Source organism: Suricata suricatta, chromosome 7 (genome assembly GCF_006229205.1).
Source record: "Suricata suricatta isolate VVHF042 chromosome 7, meerkat_22Aug2017_6uvM2_HiC, whole genome shotgun sequence".
In the NCBI taxonomy this organism is placed as follows: Eukaryota; Metazoa; Chordata; class Mammalia; order Carnivora; family Herpestidae; genus Suricata; species Suricata suricatta.
In genome coordinates, this window is record NC_043706.1 from 95509212 (window position 1) to 95525320 (window position 16109).

Consider the following 16109-nt stretch of genomic DNA (forward strand, 5'->3'; position numbering starts at 1 on the left):
CCACCTCGGGTTAAAGTGTTTGACTACACCTGGACAACTATTTTACAATTTACATGTGATTCCTGAAGTATTAAATACATGGTCCTTTATTTTTAATTTTTTTTTTAAATTCATGGTTCTTTAAATCACCATTGGTGATAGGGCAGAATCCCTGCTATATTAATTTCCATGTTAATTCTTCTGAAGCACGTGAGAGGACAGCGCTGTAAATTTTGGAGGGGGGGGGCTTTCAACTAGCTCATCAGTTTGAGAACATTCAAAAAATATTATCAAACAATTTCAGATTATATTTAATAAACCAGTTTCTAGAAATAGTTCTGCAAAATAAATTCCCACCAGTTGACCTAATCGAGCACGGAGTTGCCAACGCTTCACGGCACCCGCTGCGCTCGGCCAACTCGGAGGCTGGGCGAGCCACATGGTTGGAGGTAGGTAGAGCCCTCCAAGGCTGGGCGCCACGTTGCTTTTCCCTTTTTAAATAGGCAGAAACGCTTCGGGCTATTGTGTAAAAACGGATCGAAAACTGCTTTTACTCGCACGCCAGCTAAGGCAGGAGCAGAATTAAAGTGCCTTCTAATCCGAACCTCGGCAACATGTGCGTCACGGACAAATACTGAGTTTTGATGCGTGGCTTCTTTCGCCTTGAGGAAACACATACTTTAGAGAACGGTCAAGTACCTCAGCAATCGCGGTGAATTGCACAGGATCAGAACCACCACGCCATCCCAGCAGTGGCCGCCGCCCCCGCCGAACCCCAACAACCCTAAGGATCCACCCATGTTCTCTGCTAACCAGTTTAACGCAGCGCGGCGCACCCTTTCCCCACTCCGTTCGCGTTCTCCCCACCCATTCGACCCCAGGCTCTTAGTCCCCAGCCGGAGGACACAGCGCCGTCTCCCGCCCAAGGGACAGCGCGAACCCAAACCGCAGCGCGGCGGGTAGCTCTCCGCGCTCCTGGAAGCCGGGCCGCCAGCCAGCCGCAACTCGGCGGCTGCTGACTGACAGGTGGGAGAACCTATGAGCCTCAGGGGCGGGACTATACGTCACTTCCTGGCCTTTCGAAGGAGACGGCGTATATAAATGCGGTGCTCACGCAACGCTCTCGCTTCCACAGTATGGCCGGCGACATTAGCTAGCGCTCGCTCTACTCTCTCTAACGGGGAAACAGCGGACTACAAGAGCCTGAACTGTATCTGCCTCTATTTCCAACAGACTCACGTTCAACTTTCGCTCACATACACACACAAAAAAGCCGGGAAAATTTTATTAATCCTTTTTTTAAAAAAGTTAATATAAAATTATAGCAAAAAAAAAAAAAGGAACCTGAACTTTGGTAACACAGCTGGAACAATCCGCGGCGGCGGCAGCGGCGGGAGAAGAGATTTAATTTAGTTGATTTTCTGTGGTTGTTGGTTGTTCGCTAGTCTCACGGTGATGGAAGCTGCACATTTTTTCGAAGGGACCGAGAAGCTGCTGGAGGTTTGGTTCTCTAGGCAGCAACCCGACGCAAACCAAGGATCTGGGGATCTTCGCACCATCCCAAGGTAGGTGCTGGGGGCTGTCGCCGCCTGGAAGGCACCAGCCAAGGGCTGGGGTCTGGGGCCCCGGGTTCCCGCAGCCTTCAGGTGGGGGCGGGTCCGCAGGCGGAGCTCGTTTCCGCGGCCGTGGAGGGGGGCCTCCGGGCCGGGGGGAGCGGCGGCGTCCACGCGGGGCCCAAGCCGGCTTCTCCCGCCGCCGTTGCCGGACCGGGAACTGCCCGGGGGGAGGGGAGGAAGCCGGCGCGCCGCGTGCTCAGGTAACGTCCCCAGCGCAGTGTGCGGGGCGGCGGGCGGTGCCACTCGAGGTGGTTTGTGGGACCCCGTCGTCCGACTTTACCCTCCGGAGTTGGTGGTCCAGGACCCCGGCTGGGCACGCCTTGGGGCCGCGCGGGCTGCCTCCCGGCAGGTGTGGCTCAGCGGACTCATTACTCGGGCGCTACTTCGGGCGTGCCCTCTCGGGGAGCGGGGAGGGAGGGAGTGGATCTGAAGCCGGGCTCGTTCTCTCCGCGTGCTTCGGGAGGTGGGGGCTCTCCCGGTCTCCGACTGAGGGTCTGGCGCGCCGGCCTCCCGCCTGCGGTCGGCGCTGGCAGCATGTGGCGCCTGGGCGGCGGGGATTGGGCGGGAGCAGCGGTGTCGCAGTGGCTGGGCCCCATCGCCGCCCTTAACGTGCTCTGCACCAAAATCCTTTTAGGGGAGGCCCCCGCAGACGGCCGCGGACCCCACCGAGACTTGCCCCGGAGACTCTTGACCTTGACCGTGTAACCTGTTACCGCGTCGGCGGGTTCCGGGCGAGGTGCGGGGTGGAGGAAGGTTTGTGTGAATTTACGGGCTAGAGGCCCGTCCGAGCCAGGACATAATACCTTTGATGCCTAAGCCTGCAAAGGAATCTGGGGCCCCGGCCTCCCACTTCGGGCAGTCACGCGAGAGCGCTGGGCTGATCGCGCAGAGGAGGAGAGGGCTTCGCGTGGTGTTGGGAAAGCCGAGCGCAGAGCGCGAATGCAGCACGGGCGGCTGCGGAGGTGCCTGGGCCTTCCTCGCGGCGCTCACACCGCTAGGCGCCCCTTGCCTTCCCTCGCACTAGCGTGGCTGTGCGGCGGGGGAACCGGCGCGGCCGCCCCATTGAGGCGACGACCAATGAGCTCCTGGGCCCGGCCGAGAGCCTGGCCCCAGGGTGTGGGCCAATGGGCGTTTCAGGAATGTAGGCTGCGCTCGCAGCAGTCCCTGACAAAAAGCAACTGGAGAAGGGATCCCAGGCGGGCACGTGCTGCCGGGACTTTTAAGGCACTAGATCGATCTTGAAGGATTCTCTTGCTAAATCCGTCCTGTTAGCTACAATGTGACCGGTTTCATTTTTCAAGCTTTGTGCGACATTTAAAATGTCTAACGTAGTCCTTCACTATGCGCCAGGTTCAGCTTTAAGCACTATATTGTAGGAGGCAGCTACTTACGAATACGGGGACGCTTAGTATTTCCTCCATTTCACAAAGGGGGAAACTCCCTGGTGGTGGTATGCGACTGGTGAAACAATTGTGGTCAGATAATCTAGAAAATTGTGTCATTGAAGAACTAATGACTGTCTCTCATAAGATGGTTTTGCTCTGCCCCCTTTAAATGTTTTGAAGCTTGATTTATGAGTACACATTTTTAGTAAAGGGAAGAGAGCTTTTCTTCTAGGTTCTCAGGCAGAAATGCCAAAATTTAAGCTTGGGTTTTTTTGGTTAAGTTCCCTGAGTCAAGGAGGGGGGAGAAAGGCTTATAAAAGGGCAGTTTGCTTTCTGTAAGAACCACTGTTTCTTTGTACTTTGGTTAGCAGAAATTGTTTTGTTCCCTCAGTGTGGCTCTTAAAATGATGGCATACGTTAGATCTTCAAGGACAAAATATTGTTTGTGATTTGGTGCCATAATTTTATAGACCTTTAACATTCGTTAAATCACTATCTTGAGAGTTTATACCACACTTCAGCTGTTGTAGATAGAGCAAATAAGAACTGGAAAATCAATTTGATTTAACTGAGAGGTCCTTTGGCAGCCTTCGTAAGAACTTCTCTCTGTGACCTGTCAATCAAGCAAGGATGCACTGGTTAGGTTACTTAGTAGGAGGGAAAAATAGTAGATGTATTAGGTAAATCACCTAAAGTCGGTGTCCTGGCCAAAAGGATCATTGGCCTCTGGTCTCTTAAATTAGTATTCCTGGCCCCAGAGGAGGATTATAATCTAGAAGAGTAAGGCAAAGTGAAATGATTAAGTAAATTGCCTATGGAATATCTAAATTTGAATTCAAACAGCATTTAATAGCTTGTTCTTCATCTCTAAAATGACAGTGCTGGTACCTACCATCATTGGATAGTTTTAAGGATTAAAGGGGGTTACTCTGTGTATACTTTGCTTTTAAAACTGACACATAGTAACTAAGTGTTAATATCTTTATCTTTAGGGCTTTTTGTTGTAGGGGATTGGGGTTTTGTTTTCATTTTTTTGGATTTTGTTTTGTTTTGTTTTGTTTTTGCTTTTAAGGATATTTTTTCCCCTTTCCCCTTGTTTTAAGCAAACAAGGCTGTAGAAGAAAATATGTCAGAATGTAGTCTAAAAGACTACATACTAAAGGGTATCCTAGCAATTTAATGTATTTTGACTCCAGTAGAGGAGATACTGTCACTGGGGAGTTTTAGATCACATCATTATAATATATTCTACGAAGTCTTCTATCTTTGTAGCCTTATTTTTATTTAATGATAAAGATGTGGAAGGCAGAAAGTCCTTGCCTCACATTCCCATTCTCTGTAATTCTATTAAAATGCAGACAGACTATAGTTAGACAAGTACAGATGTCCTGAGAGGGCCTTGCCACAGATTCTGGACATTAAAAAGATAACAAGAATATTACGGGGAAATGTTCCCTTGTACTTTTTTCCAAATACTGTCCTACCCCCTCCTCTCAACTTCTAACCACCATGGGTTAGTTTTCTTCTGTTTTTGAGCTTTAAGTAACATAGAGTCATTTGGAGTGGATTATTGCGTGGGGCGTCCTTTGGTCAACCTTATGTTTGACGGTTTGTGTTAACGTACCACAATTTTTTCATTTTGTTTAATTGGTATTTGAGTAGTTTCTAGTTTGCTAGTACAAGTATGTTGTTATGAACATTAATATGTCATTAATGAACAATGCACTTTTCTGTTCAGTATACACCTAGAAGTAGAATTGTTAAGTTATAAGTTGGTAAATATATCTAGCACCGTATTTTCAACACTTGGTATTACCTTTTTAATTTTAGCTATTGTGGGTGTATGATAGTATGCACTTCCCATCAGACTTACGGAGTTGAGCATCCTTTCATATCTCTAGTCACCATTTGGATCTCTTGTGAAATCCTGTGTGTTCTTTTGTATAGGTTTGTATAGGTTGTATGGTTTGAGAAGTTCTTTGTATATTGTGGGTAAATGTCAAATGTGTATTATAAATATCATACACCCTCTCTGGCTTCCCCTTTGATTCTACTAGGCATGTTTTTAGAAACAAGTTAATAGTTTTAATGTAGTCCCAACTTAGCAATATTTTCCATTTAATGGTTGGTATGTTTTTGTTATCTGAGAGAGACAGAGTGCTGACAGGGGAGGGGCAGAGAGAGGGGGGAGACACAGAATCTGAATCAGGCTCCGGGCTCTGAGCATAGAGCCCAATGATGGCCTCAACTCACATGAGATCATGACCTGAGCCAAAGTTGGACACCTAACCGACCGAGCCACCCAGGCACCCCTATTTTGTGTGTGTGTGTGTGTGTGTTTAGTAATGTATACACCCAACATGGGGTTTGAACTCATAACCCTTAGATCATACTCTGCTGACTGAGCTAGATAGCTGCCCCTGTTAGCAGGTTTATATCCTATTTAAGATGTTGTTACTCACTAGAGGTATATGAAGATGTGCTTTTTTCCTCCTAAACTTTGTTTTCCTTTTCTTATTTAGATCTGCCTTCCATCTGGAATTGATTTTATTTTTAATATAGTATGAAGGAATACAATGCACTTGAAGCAAAATTGGCTCATCTTTCCAAGTTTTAACTCCCAAGTCCATCTGTAACTTTTCTGTTAAACATTCCACTCTCCTATAGGCCATTCATTTAGTAGAATTCATCTTAACGTGTAATCTGAACAAATTAACGTGGTACGGGGAATCTTTTTACTAACTTGTCAAGGGAGACATGGGGCACACTATATACACTTTTTGTTTTTGTTATTTTAAGAAGGAAAATCCTGTCTCACTTGGGTTGAAGAATACTGGTTAACAATATGAACGATACGGGGGTTTTGTTTTGTTTTTTAAAAGATTATTTTCATTTTAATGTTTATTGTTTATTTTTGAGGGAGACACAATCTGAAGCAGGCTCCAGGCTCTGGGCTGTCAGCACAGAGGACATATGAGGCTCCAACCCAAACCATGAGTTCATGACCTGAGCCACTTCAGTCTTAACCGACTGAGCCACCCTGGTGCCCCGCTTAACAGTATGTTTAAGAAAACCAGCGCTCCAGGTGTATCCATATGGGTAAAGGAATAGCTGTTGTGTTCTAATACTGACTTATTTCACACATTATTTAAAGTTAAAATGTACAAGGAAGGGGTGGTGTATTAGGTTTAACCTGTAGGTTCTCTACCAGATTTTCAGGTTTCAAAAGGATGTGAACAGAAATCAGTGGTCATATATTATAATGTCTTAGGGTTGCTGGACCAAACAAAAGTCTTTTATGTTTTAGGAAATGGCAGCTATGGGGAGGAAGTCTGTTAAGAAATAAGAAATTTTGGGGAGAGGAAAGATATTTTTTGCTTTTGAATTCATAGCCCATAGTAAAGAAGTGGGTTCTGATGGAAAATTGTAGTGGAGGTGAAGAGAATAAAAATTATGGAAAGGTTAGAGGTGTATTATTTGCACGGTTAATGTGAAACTATAACAACTAGAATCTATAGTGGTCATGTTGGAAACGACATTTAGGACGGAGTGGGATGTTCTATTTCTCCTTCAAATTTTGTAGACTAAACTTTATTTTTTAGTAAAGGTTTAGGACTGGTTGCAAGGATTCTAAGTCATACTTCAAGATTAACTTTCCCAGAACCTCATGCCTTACTTGACTACATCATTGGACAGTGTTGCAGAATCGAGATTTTACATTGAAGGAATTTACTATCCCTTGCCAAAAGCCTTTTAGTGTAAGAAGGTTTTGAAGTAGAAAAGCTTCCTATTGAATTAAGCTGCTTATTACCTTTCTCACAGAAGTTTGGATTTTTTTTTTTTTTTTTTTTTTTTTAGTTTGGAAAAAGTTTGAACTGCTGTCTCCAAGCAACCCTTTTAAAAGTGGACCCATTGAAAGTAATCAACTGAATGTAGCAGTAATTATACTGGATAGTGATTTATATTTTAAAGTTTGCGATTGAGGGCACCTGGGTGACTCAGCCAGTTAAGCGTCTGGCTTTTGGTTGCTCAGGTCATGGTCTCACAGTTTGTGAGACCGCGCTCTGCACAGTCAACAAAGAGCCTGCTTGGGATTTTCTCTCCTCTCTGTCTCCCCAACTCTCTCCTCTCTGTCTCCCCAACTCGTGTGTATGCGGGCGCACTCTCTCTTTCTCTTCCCTCCTCCTCCTCCTCCTTCTGTCTCTCTCTCTGTCTCTCTGTCTCTCTCTCTCAACAAGCATTATAAAAAATATAAAGTTCGAGATTGAGAATTTAGTGCTATGATTAAAATTAGCAGTGTAGTCTGAGTTGACTTCTTTTAACAAAAGAGAAAGGCTTTTATTTTTTTTAATGTACATTCCAAGGCACCATCTGCAGAGTGTCTGACCTACTGGATCTTAGTAGGATCCAACTCTTTGGGTGACACAAGTGATAATCTGCTCTGAAGGGTTTCTTCCACCTACCAGCAGCATTCTGTTCCTTCAGACATTTACTTTGTAAAATTGAGATTAAAAAGCATCTAACACATGGGACACCTGGGTGGCTCGGTCAATTGTGTCAGACTCTTGATTTCAGCTCAAATCATGATTTCATGCTTTGTGAGATTGGGCTCTGGCTTGGGCTCTGTGCTGACAGCACGAAGCCTGCTTGGGATTCTCTCTTTTCTCTTTGCCCCTCCCCTGCTTGAGCTCCCTTTCTAAAAGTATATAAATTTTAAAAAATTGTTTAAGCGTCTGTTATTAAATTTACCATTTTAACCTTTTTTTTTTTGTGAGTGAGTGAGTGAGGGGGTTGCTGAGAGGGCGAGATAGAGGATCCCAAGTGGTCTCTGCTCTCAACCCAGAGCCTGCTTCAGCTTCTCTGTCCCCTATCTCCCTGCCCCTCCCCCACTCGTGCTCTCTCAAACCTGAGATTAAGGGTTGCATGCTCTACCACCTGAGCCAGCCAGGTGCCCCACTGGGTTGTTTATTTTTGTTGGTGGAAGTTCCTTGTATATTCAGAATATTTACCTTTATCACCTGTATGATTTGCAAGTATTTTTTCCAATTCTGTATTTTTCACTCTTTGTACCCTTCTATGATCTTAAGTTTGATATAGTCCCATTTGTCTGTTTTTGCCTTTGTTATCTATGCTTGTTGTGTCATATCTAAGAAAGCATGGACAGATCCAGTCTCCTGAAGCTTTTCCCTATGTTTTAGGACTTTTGTAGTTTTAGGTCTTAATTTTTGTAGATAGTGTTAGGTAAGAATCCAACTTTATTATTTTGTGTGAACATGCAGTTTTCCTAGAACCATTAGATGACTCCCCCACCCCCAATTTTGTAGTCTTGGCCCCTTTGCTGAAGGTCATTTGACTTGAGGCATTTACTTCTTGCATACCACATTTTAAAAGGTGGTCAGTTGTCTTTGGGGTCTTCTTGAATCAGATAACACAGAAGTCGTTTTAGTTGTTTCTTTTTCTTTGTAAACACTCTAGCTTGTTCTCTTTTTATTAAACCAGACTTTTTTTTTTAGATTTTTTTATTTAAAAAAAATTTTTAATAGTTTATTTTCAAATTGGTTTTCATAATACACCCAGTGTGTCTCCCCCAGTGTGTGTGTGTGTGTGTGTGTGTGTGTGTGTGTGTATGTATCACATTTTCTTGATCCATTCATCAGGTGATGGACATTTAGGCTATCCATGATTTGGCTATTGTTGACAGTGCCACTGCGAACATTGGGGCACATGTGCTCCTGTGCATCAGCACTTCTGTATCCTTTGGGTAAATCCCTAGCAGTGCTATTGCTAGGTCATAGGGGAGTTCTGTGGATAGTTTTTTGAGGAGCCTCCGCACTGTTTTCCAGAGTGGCTGCACACAGTTTATATTCCCACCAACAGTGTAGGAGGGTGCCTGTTTCTCCACATCCTCGCCAGCATCTACATTCTCTTGATTTGTTCATTTTAGCGACTCTGACCTAAACCAGACTCCTGAAGAAAACTTTAAATATAGGGGTTCCTGGGTGGCTCAAGTTGGTTGAGGGACTCTTGATTTCGGCTAGTGAGATGAAGTCCCGCTTGTGGGTGCTGTCAGTGCGAAGCCTGCTTGGGATTCTCTCTCTGTGTCCCTCTGCCTCTCCCCTGCACACCAGCATGCTGGCTCACTCTTAACTTTACTTTTAACAGACTATTTATTTTTGAGAGACAGACCAAGCACAAGTAGGGGAGGGGCAGAGAGACAGGGTGACAGAATTTGTAATTAGGCTCCAGGGTCTGAGCTGTGAGCACAGAGCCCATATTGGGGCCCAGACTCATGAGCTGTGAGGTCATGACTTGAGCCAAAGTCAGACATTCAACTGACTGAGCCATCCAGGTGGCCCCCCCCCCCACTTTTTAAAAAATTTTTTTATTTATTTTTGAGAGAGAGAGAGAGACAGCATAAGCAGGGTAGGTTCAGAGGGAGAGGGAGGCACAGAATCTGAAGCAGGCTTCAGGCTATGAGCTAGCTGTGAGCACAGAGCCTGGTGCGGGGCTCGAACCCACAAACCGTAAGATCATGACCTGAGCCGAAGTCGGACGCTTAACCGACTGAGCCACCCAGGTGCCCTTTAAAAAAAGTTTTAAATATAAAATATGCCACTAATGGTTTGTTTTTCTGGCATAGTTATCTAAGATTTTTCAACCATGTACTATTGGTAAAGAGCATCCTATTTTGGGGTGATACATGATCTGGGTGTGACTAGGATCCAATAAAACTTTATTTACAAAAGGAGGCTTGGGGCACCTAGGTTGGTCAGTTGTTTGAACATCCGACTTTGGCTTAAGTCATGATCTCATGGTTGAGTTTGAGCCCCCCATGTTGGTGTTGGTTTTTCATCTTTCTCTCTCTATATATAGATTTTTTCGGTTTTATTTTTCTCACATCTTGCCCTTTGATTTCTTTTTTTGAGCCTATGGGCTCTTTTAAGATTGTTTTTTTGGTTGATAAACCATCCAGTTGTGTTTTTTTCTCTCTTTCTTTCTTTTTTAAATGTTTGTTTTTGAGAGAGAGACAGCACAAGCAGGGAAGGGGCAGAGAGAAAGGGAGACCTAGAATCTGAAACAGGCTTCAGGCTCTGAGCTGTCAGCATAGAGCCTGATGCAGGGCTCAAACCCACAAACCATGAGATTATGACCTGAGCTGAAGTAGGGACGCTTAATCAACTGAGCCACACAGGTGCCCTTAAAGTGTTTTAAATCAACTGTGTTCTTTCATACTGTGACTTTGAAAAAATACTAGAGGGTTTCTATTAGGTGAGGAAGAGTTTGGTTGCAAAACTTATTAACTAATGATGAATGAGTGCAAGAAAGAGCATTCTCGTGTCCTACAGGATGGATTAAGCAAACACTTTTCTCCCATTTACTAAAAACTTTGGACAGAGTACATGGAACAGCTGAGGACTCTGGAAAGTAAAATTTTAGGTGAATTGGAGAAGGAAACCATAACTCAAAATAGCACTAGATAGCTATGATTTCCTGTTTCTTTTATTTCCTTTGGTTATCTCTTGGGGTGGTCTGAAAAGCTGCCAGAAGCTGGTAACTGCACACTAGGAGCAGACAAAAAGAGCTCCAAGAGAGGTTCTCTTTGATCTACAGGGAAGGAAAGAAAGCCAACCCCATTGGGTCAGAGAGAGTGGGGGAAAATCCCTTTTTGTTTTTTGTATCACTTTGCTTTGTGTATGTTTTGACCAGAAGAACTGTGGTCCCAAGAGTAAAGAGCATCAATTGATATATCCCTGTTGCTGTTTTCTTTTGTTGTCCTGTTTGGCCAGAGAGGGACAGATAGTCAAGGCAGAGTGGAGAGGACCAAGAATTGGGAACCCCCCCTCCGCAACCCCGCCAACCAGAAATTGTCAGCAAGTTTACAGGGAGGAAAAAGGTGCAGAAAGTGATCCCATAAAGATTTATATGAATACCACTGAGCTGTTCATGTATGGATTGGATCATAATTTATCAAAGGCTTTGAAAACTGATAGGTCACCTCCCATTCTAGTCTGGCTACTGGGTTTGGACAAGTAAGCAGGACAGATCTGAGTACCATGGCAGGGGCTTTCATAGTTCATAACTAAACAGAAACCATGACATACATATGACCAATAGAAGTTGGGTAAAAACTTGAAGACTGAACTTAACCATTTCAATTGCTTGCTAAAAACAATTTTCATTTGTTTTTTTAACATTTATTTTTTGATAGAGAGAGAGTGCAAGCAAGGGAGGGGCAAAGAGAGGGAGACACAGAATCCGGGCTTCAGGCTTCAAGCTGTCAGCACAGACATGTGAGATATGGGACTCAAACTCCCAAGCTGTGAGATCATGACCTGAGCCGCAGTCAGATGTTTAACCGAGCCACCCAGGTGCCCCTAAATCAGTTTTTTAAAAACCAGTATGCTTTTGAACAAGATTTAAAATTATATAACATGGTCAAAATGCTTATGGTGCAATCATAAATTACTCAACAAATCACCAGGGAATTCCCAGCATCCTTCAAAGGAAAAAGACCACAACTTCCAAAGTGATGCCGATCAATATTTACAAACAACTACCATAACCATTTCATAAGAAGTAAGAGTGAATACTCTTTTTTTTTTTTTTTTAATGTTTATTTTTGAGACAGACAATGCAGGGGGAGTTGGGGCAGAGAGAGAGGGAGACACAGCATCTGAAGCAGGCTCCAGGCTGAGGTGTCAGCACAGAGCGCAATGTGGGGCCTGAACTTAGGAATCACAATATCGTGACCTGAGCAAGTCAGCTGCTCAACCAACTCAGCCACCCAAGTACCCCTTGAAGTAAGAATGAGTACTCTTTTTTTTTTAATGTTTTATTTTTTTTTGATACAGAGAGAGACAGAGCATGAGAGGGGGAGGGGCAGAGAGAGGAGACAGAACCAGAAGCAGGCTCCAGGCTCTGAGCTAGCTGTCAGCACAGAGCCTGACATGGGGCTCGAACCCATGAACGTGAGATCTGGCCTGAGCCGAAGTTGGAGGCTCAACCGACTGAGCCACCCAGGCGCCCCAAGAATGAGTACTCTTAAAAGGAAAGACAAAATCTTGGAGAAATAAAAGACAAACAGGAAAGGGATACCTTGGTGGCCCAGTCGGTTGAGCGTCCAACTTAGCTCAGTTTAGCTCAGGTCATAATCTTGCAGTTTGTGAGTTTGAGCCCCACATTGAGCTCACTGATGTGAGCTCACTGATGTTAACGCAGAGCCCCCTTTGGATCCTTTGTCCCCCTCTCTTGGCCCCTTCCCCGTTATACTCCCTCAAAAATAAACTTTAAAAACAACAACAGGAAAATAACTACTAGAATAAAAAGTTTATTGTGTGGGCTTTAGTAGAATGGAGATGACAGAAGATTGAGTGAACTTGAAGATAGATCAGTAGGAGTTATCCAATTTGAACAACACAGAAAAAAGATTGGGAGGAAGAAACTTCCCACAGGCCCCTCAGGTTCTGTTCAAACCAAAAATTTTAACATGTTTGCGTCTGCAGATTCCCCAGAAAGAGAAGAGCATGTTGCAGGAAAAAACCTGAGAAAACAATTCACATCTATGTTCATTATAATGAGTAGATTGTATAACTAAACTATTTGGCAGTGAAATGAGTAAGTTTCATTTATGTAGATTAAAATAGGATGGCATTTCAAGTAGACTATGTATCTAGTTAGTGAACAAGATAAACTTATCTTTTCAAGAATTGACCTGTAAATACCTGAATTATTAAGGTGACAAATTTAAACAGTGAAGGATTGTGTGACCATTGTAGATTTAAAAATGTTAAAGCTGTGCGGGGGGCCTCCTCCGTTGGTAAAGCATGTGACTTTTTGATCTCAGTCATGGGTTTAAGCCCCACATTGGACGTAAGGATTATTATTTTTTAATAAAAATAAAATAAAAATTTTAAGGCTGTGATTTCCCCAAATGTCCATAAGATCTTATCCGAATAATTACTATTGCCAGAGTCGTCAAATATTTGAGGGCCTCCTATGAGCTGGACTAGGCACTGGAGATAAAAACAATACAACACAAAGTCCCTAACTACACGGAATTACTATAATGGGATTGGCACGAATACCGAAATACTTTGGTATGCTTTCTGAGATTTAAAACCCTTTGAGGTGCCTGGGTGGCTCAATCAATTGAGGGTCCAACTCCAGTCATGATCCCAGTGGGGTCATTGGATCAAACCCCATCCATGTCAGGCTCATGTGTGCAAATGCTCTCTCATACTCTGCAAAGTAAAAAATAAAACCTTTTAATGACATTTGGTCTGGTGGAAATAGTGAGCTGATTTGAGCTTAGAAGAAGGGGGCTGGGGACAGGGGTTTTAGGCAGGGTGAAATCCACTCCAGTAGTACCCAAATACAAAATGTACATGTATTGTCTCAGCATAATTATAATGCTGTCTTTCGCTCTCATGTGGCTTGATTTGGGTGGATTGAGTTTATGGTGCCCTGTTTGTAGGGAGAGAAAGGTTGGCGGTAAAGCCCAGTGTGACTGAAATAACTGGGAATGGGGATACAGCTAGTTACCTGTGTATATTTTGTTAGTGTATGTTTTATTTATTTCCACTGTTTTCTGATCTAGTGTCTTTATATTGCAAAATCTGAGTCAAATGAAAAAGCAAGACAGTTTTTAAATCCAGAGAAATACAAAGTTATACAAGAAAGAAAAAGTACATGGTGTACAATTAAAAGTCTTAATATACTGTTAACACTGCTGCGTATATGATACATGAAAGGAGAATAAGTCCTAAGAGTTTTCATAGTGGAAAATTTTTTTTCTTTTTCTGCCTTCTCTTATTGTATCTGAGATGGATGCTAAATTTACTGCAGTAATCATTTCACATTATGTAAATCAAGCCATTATTCTGTATGCCTTAAACTTATATACAGCGACATATATCACTTATAAAACTGGGGGTGAGGGAATCAGCATGAATAGTGAATAAAACTGAGAATGGGTGATAGGACTCAGTAGCATGTCCAGTGAGTGGAGAATTCTAATGGGTGAGGTGAATTCTAATGGAAGTCTTTAGGTAAGCTCTGAATTAGATAAGCTCTAAAGAGAGACCCCTGTCCTCCAAAATGTGACTTAAAACCTTCTTATATTTATAGTGGATATTTTTTTAAATTAAAAAAAATTTTTTTTTAATTTTTTTTAAATTTTTTTAATGTTTTTTATTTATTTTTGATACAGAGAGACAGAGCATGAGAGGGGGAGGGGCAGAGAGAGAAGGAGACACAGAACCGGAAGCAGGCTCCGAGCCAGCTGTCAGCACAGAGCCTGATGCGGGGCTCGAACCCACGAACGTGAGATCTGACCCGAGCCGAAGTCGGAGGCCCAACCGACTGAGCCACCCAGGCGCCCCTATAGTGGATATTTTTATCAATTACCTTCGTATTCAGTGTTTGAATTCTTGTCATGTAAATTTTGTATGCATTATGTAATTAATCTTTATTAATCATGTGAAGTAGGTCTTATTGCCCACCAGGTATTTAAAAAAAAAAAAAAAGCCTAGGGGTACCTGGGTGGCTCACTCAGTTGGTTAAGCATCTATCTGATTTCAGCTCAGGGTCTTGTGGTTCCTGGGCATGGGTTCAAGCCCCACATCAGGCACCATGTCAGGCTCTGTGCTGACAACTCAGAGCCTGCAGCCTGCTTCAGATTCTGTGTCTCTCTCTCTGCCTCTCCCCTGCTGGTACTCTGTCTCTCTCAAAAGTAAACATTAATAAATTTTAAAAATACAGTGGGTTCTGAAATGCATATGTTCGTAAATTCTGAGTATTAGAAATGGCAAAGTCCAAGCTATTGCTTGGCTTCCTAAAGAAGATTCAAATTATCAGTTTGTATTGCTCAGAACTGGGTCTTAACTGCAACTTTTTTCTTCCCCAAATAACAAATTGTACCATTAAAAAAAATTGAAACTGCAAAGATATGGCCCAGTCTAATGTATATTTAAATTTTTTCAGATAGGTGTCTTTACTGTTCAATTTAACTAATTTACTCATTGTATGAATTACTACCTTTTGTGATTGGTCATATAATTGCCCTTTGGGCTAGTAATAATCTTTCCTAAAAATGATTAAACAGATGCAAAATGCTAGCAGGATTCATTGGCACTGTGCTTGAATTTTTTATTTTTTTATTTTTTAATGTTTATTTTTGAAAGTGAGACAGCAAGAGAAGGGGAGAGGCAGAGAGGGAGACCCAGAGTCCAAAGCAGGCTCCAGGCTCCAGCTGTCACCACAGAGCCCGACACAGGGCTCGAACCCACCAACTGTGAGGTCATGACCTGCGCCAAAGTTCAGGCTTAACAGATTGAGCCATCCAGGCACCCCTGTGCTTGAATTTTAATACAAAAGAATTTTTAAAAACCTTTATTTTTTAAATTTTAATTGGATCTTGGATACACATAATTTTAATTCCATTCTTGTAGCTAGAATAATTACAAATTTTTTTTAATGTTTATTTTTGAGAGAGAGAGACAGAGAATCAAAGTAGGCCGCTGTCAGCTCAGAGCCAGAAGGCAGGGCTGTATTTCATGAACCCTGAGATCATGACAGTGAAATCAAAGGTCAGGTGCTCAACCAAGTCACCCAAGCCCCACCTGTTTTTGTGCTGGCTGTGCTGTTGAGGATTTTCTTTCTTTTTTGTATTTTAATTTTTTTGTATTACTTATTTTGAGAGAGAGCACCAGCAGGGGGAGGGACAGAGAAGGAGAGACAGAATCCCAAGCAGGCTCCGCATCATTAGTGCAGAGCCCTATCTCAAATTTCGAGATCTTGACCTGTGTTTGTTGACTGTGCCACTTAGGCACTGCTGTTGAGGATTTCTTAAAGTCTAAACTGGATAAATTCAAAATACTTAAAAAAGAAAACCGTTTCCTAGCCTTTACCTGATAATTTTAAGTTTATCCTGTGGAACTGTTTTATGTAGTTTCTGTTTACAGTGGGCATGTTAAAGAGGTAGCACTTTTTTTTTAACTGTCTATTTTTGAGAGAAAGAGAGACAGAGACAGTGTGAGTTGGGGAGGGAGGGAGGGAGGGAGGGAGGGAGGGGGAGAGAGAGAGAGAGAGAGAGAGAGAGAGAGAGAGAGAGAGAGAGAGAGAGAGGGAG

At 43.2% G+C, this 16109-nt stretch overlaps 1 protein-coding gene across 1 annotated transcript in view; it reads left to right on the forward strand.

Annotated features, from left to right (window-relative positions):
* The first annotated feature begins 1109 nt into the window (after positions 1-1109).
* The window catches only part of AMD1 (adenosylmethionine decarboxylase 1), a 22589-nt gene continuing 7589 nt past the window's right edge, over positions 1110-16109 (forward strand). Inside the window, exon 1 of the mRNA XM_029944153.1 lies at positions 1110-1544. Within this exon, the coding sequence (XP_029800013.1) occupies positions 1435-1544 (110 nt within the window). The 5' untranslated portion in view covers positions 1110-1434. The remainder of the gene's footprint in view (positions 1545-16109) is intronic.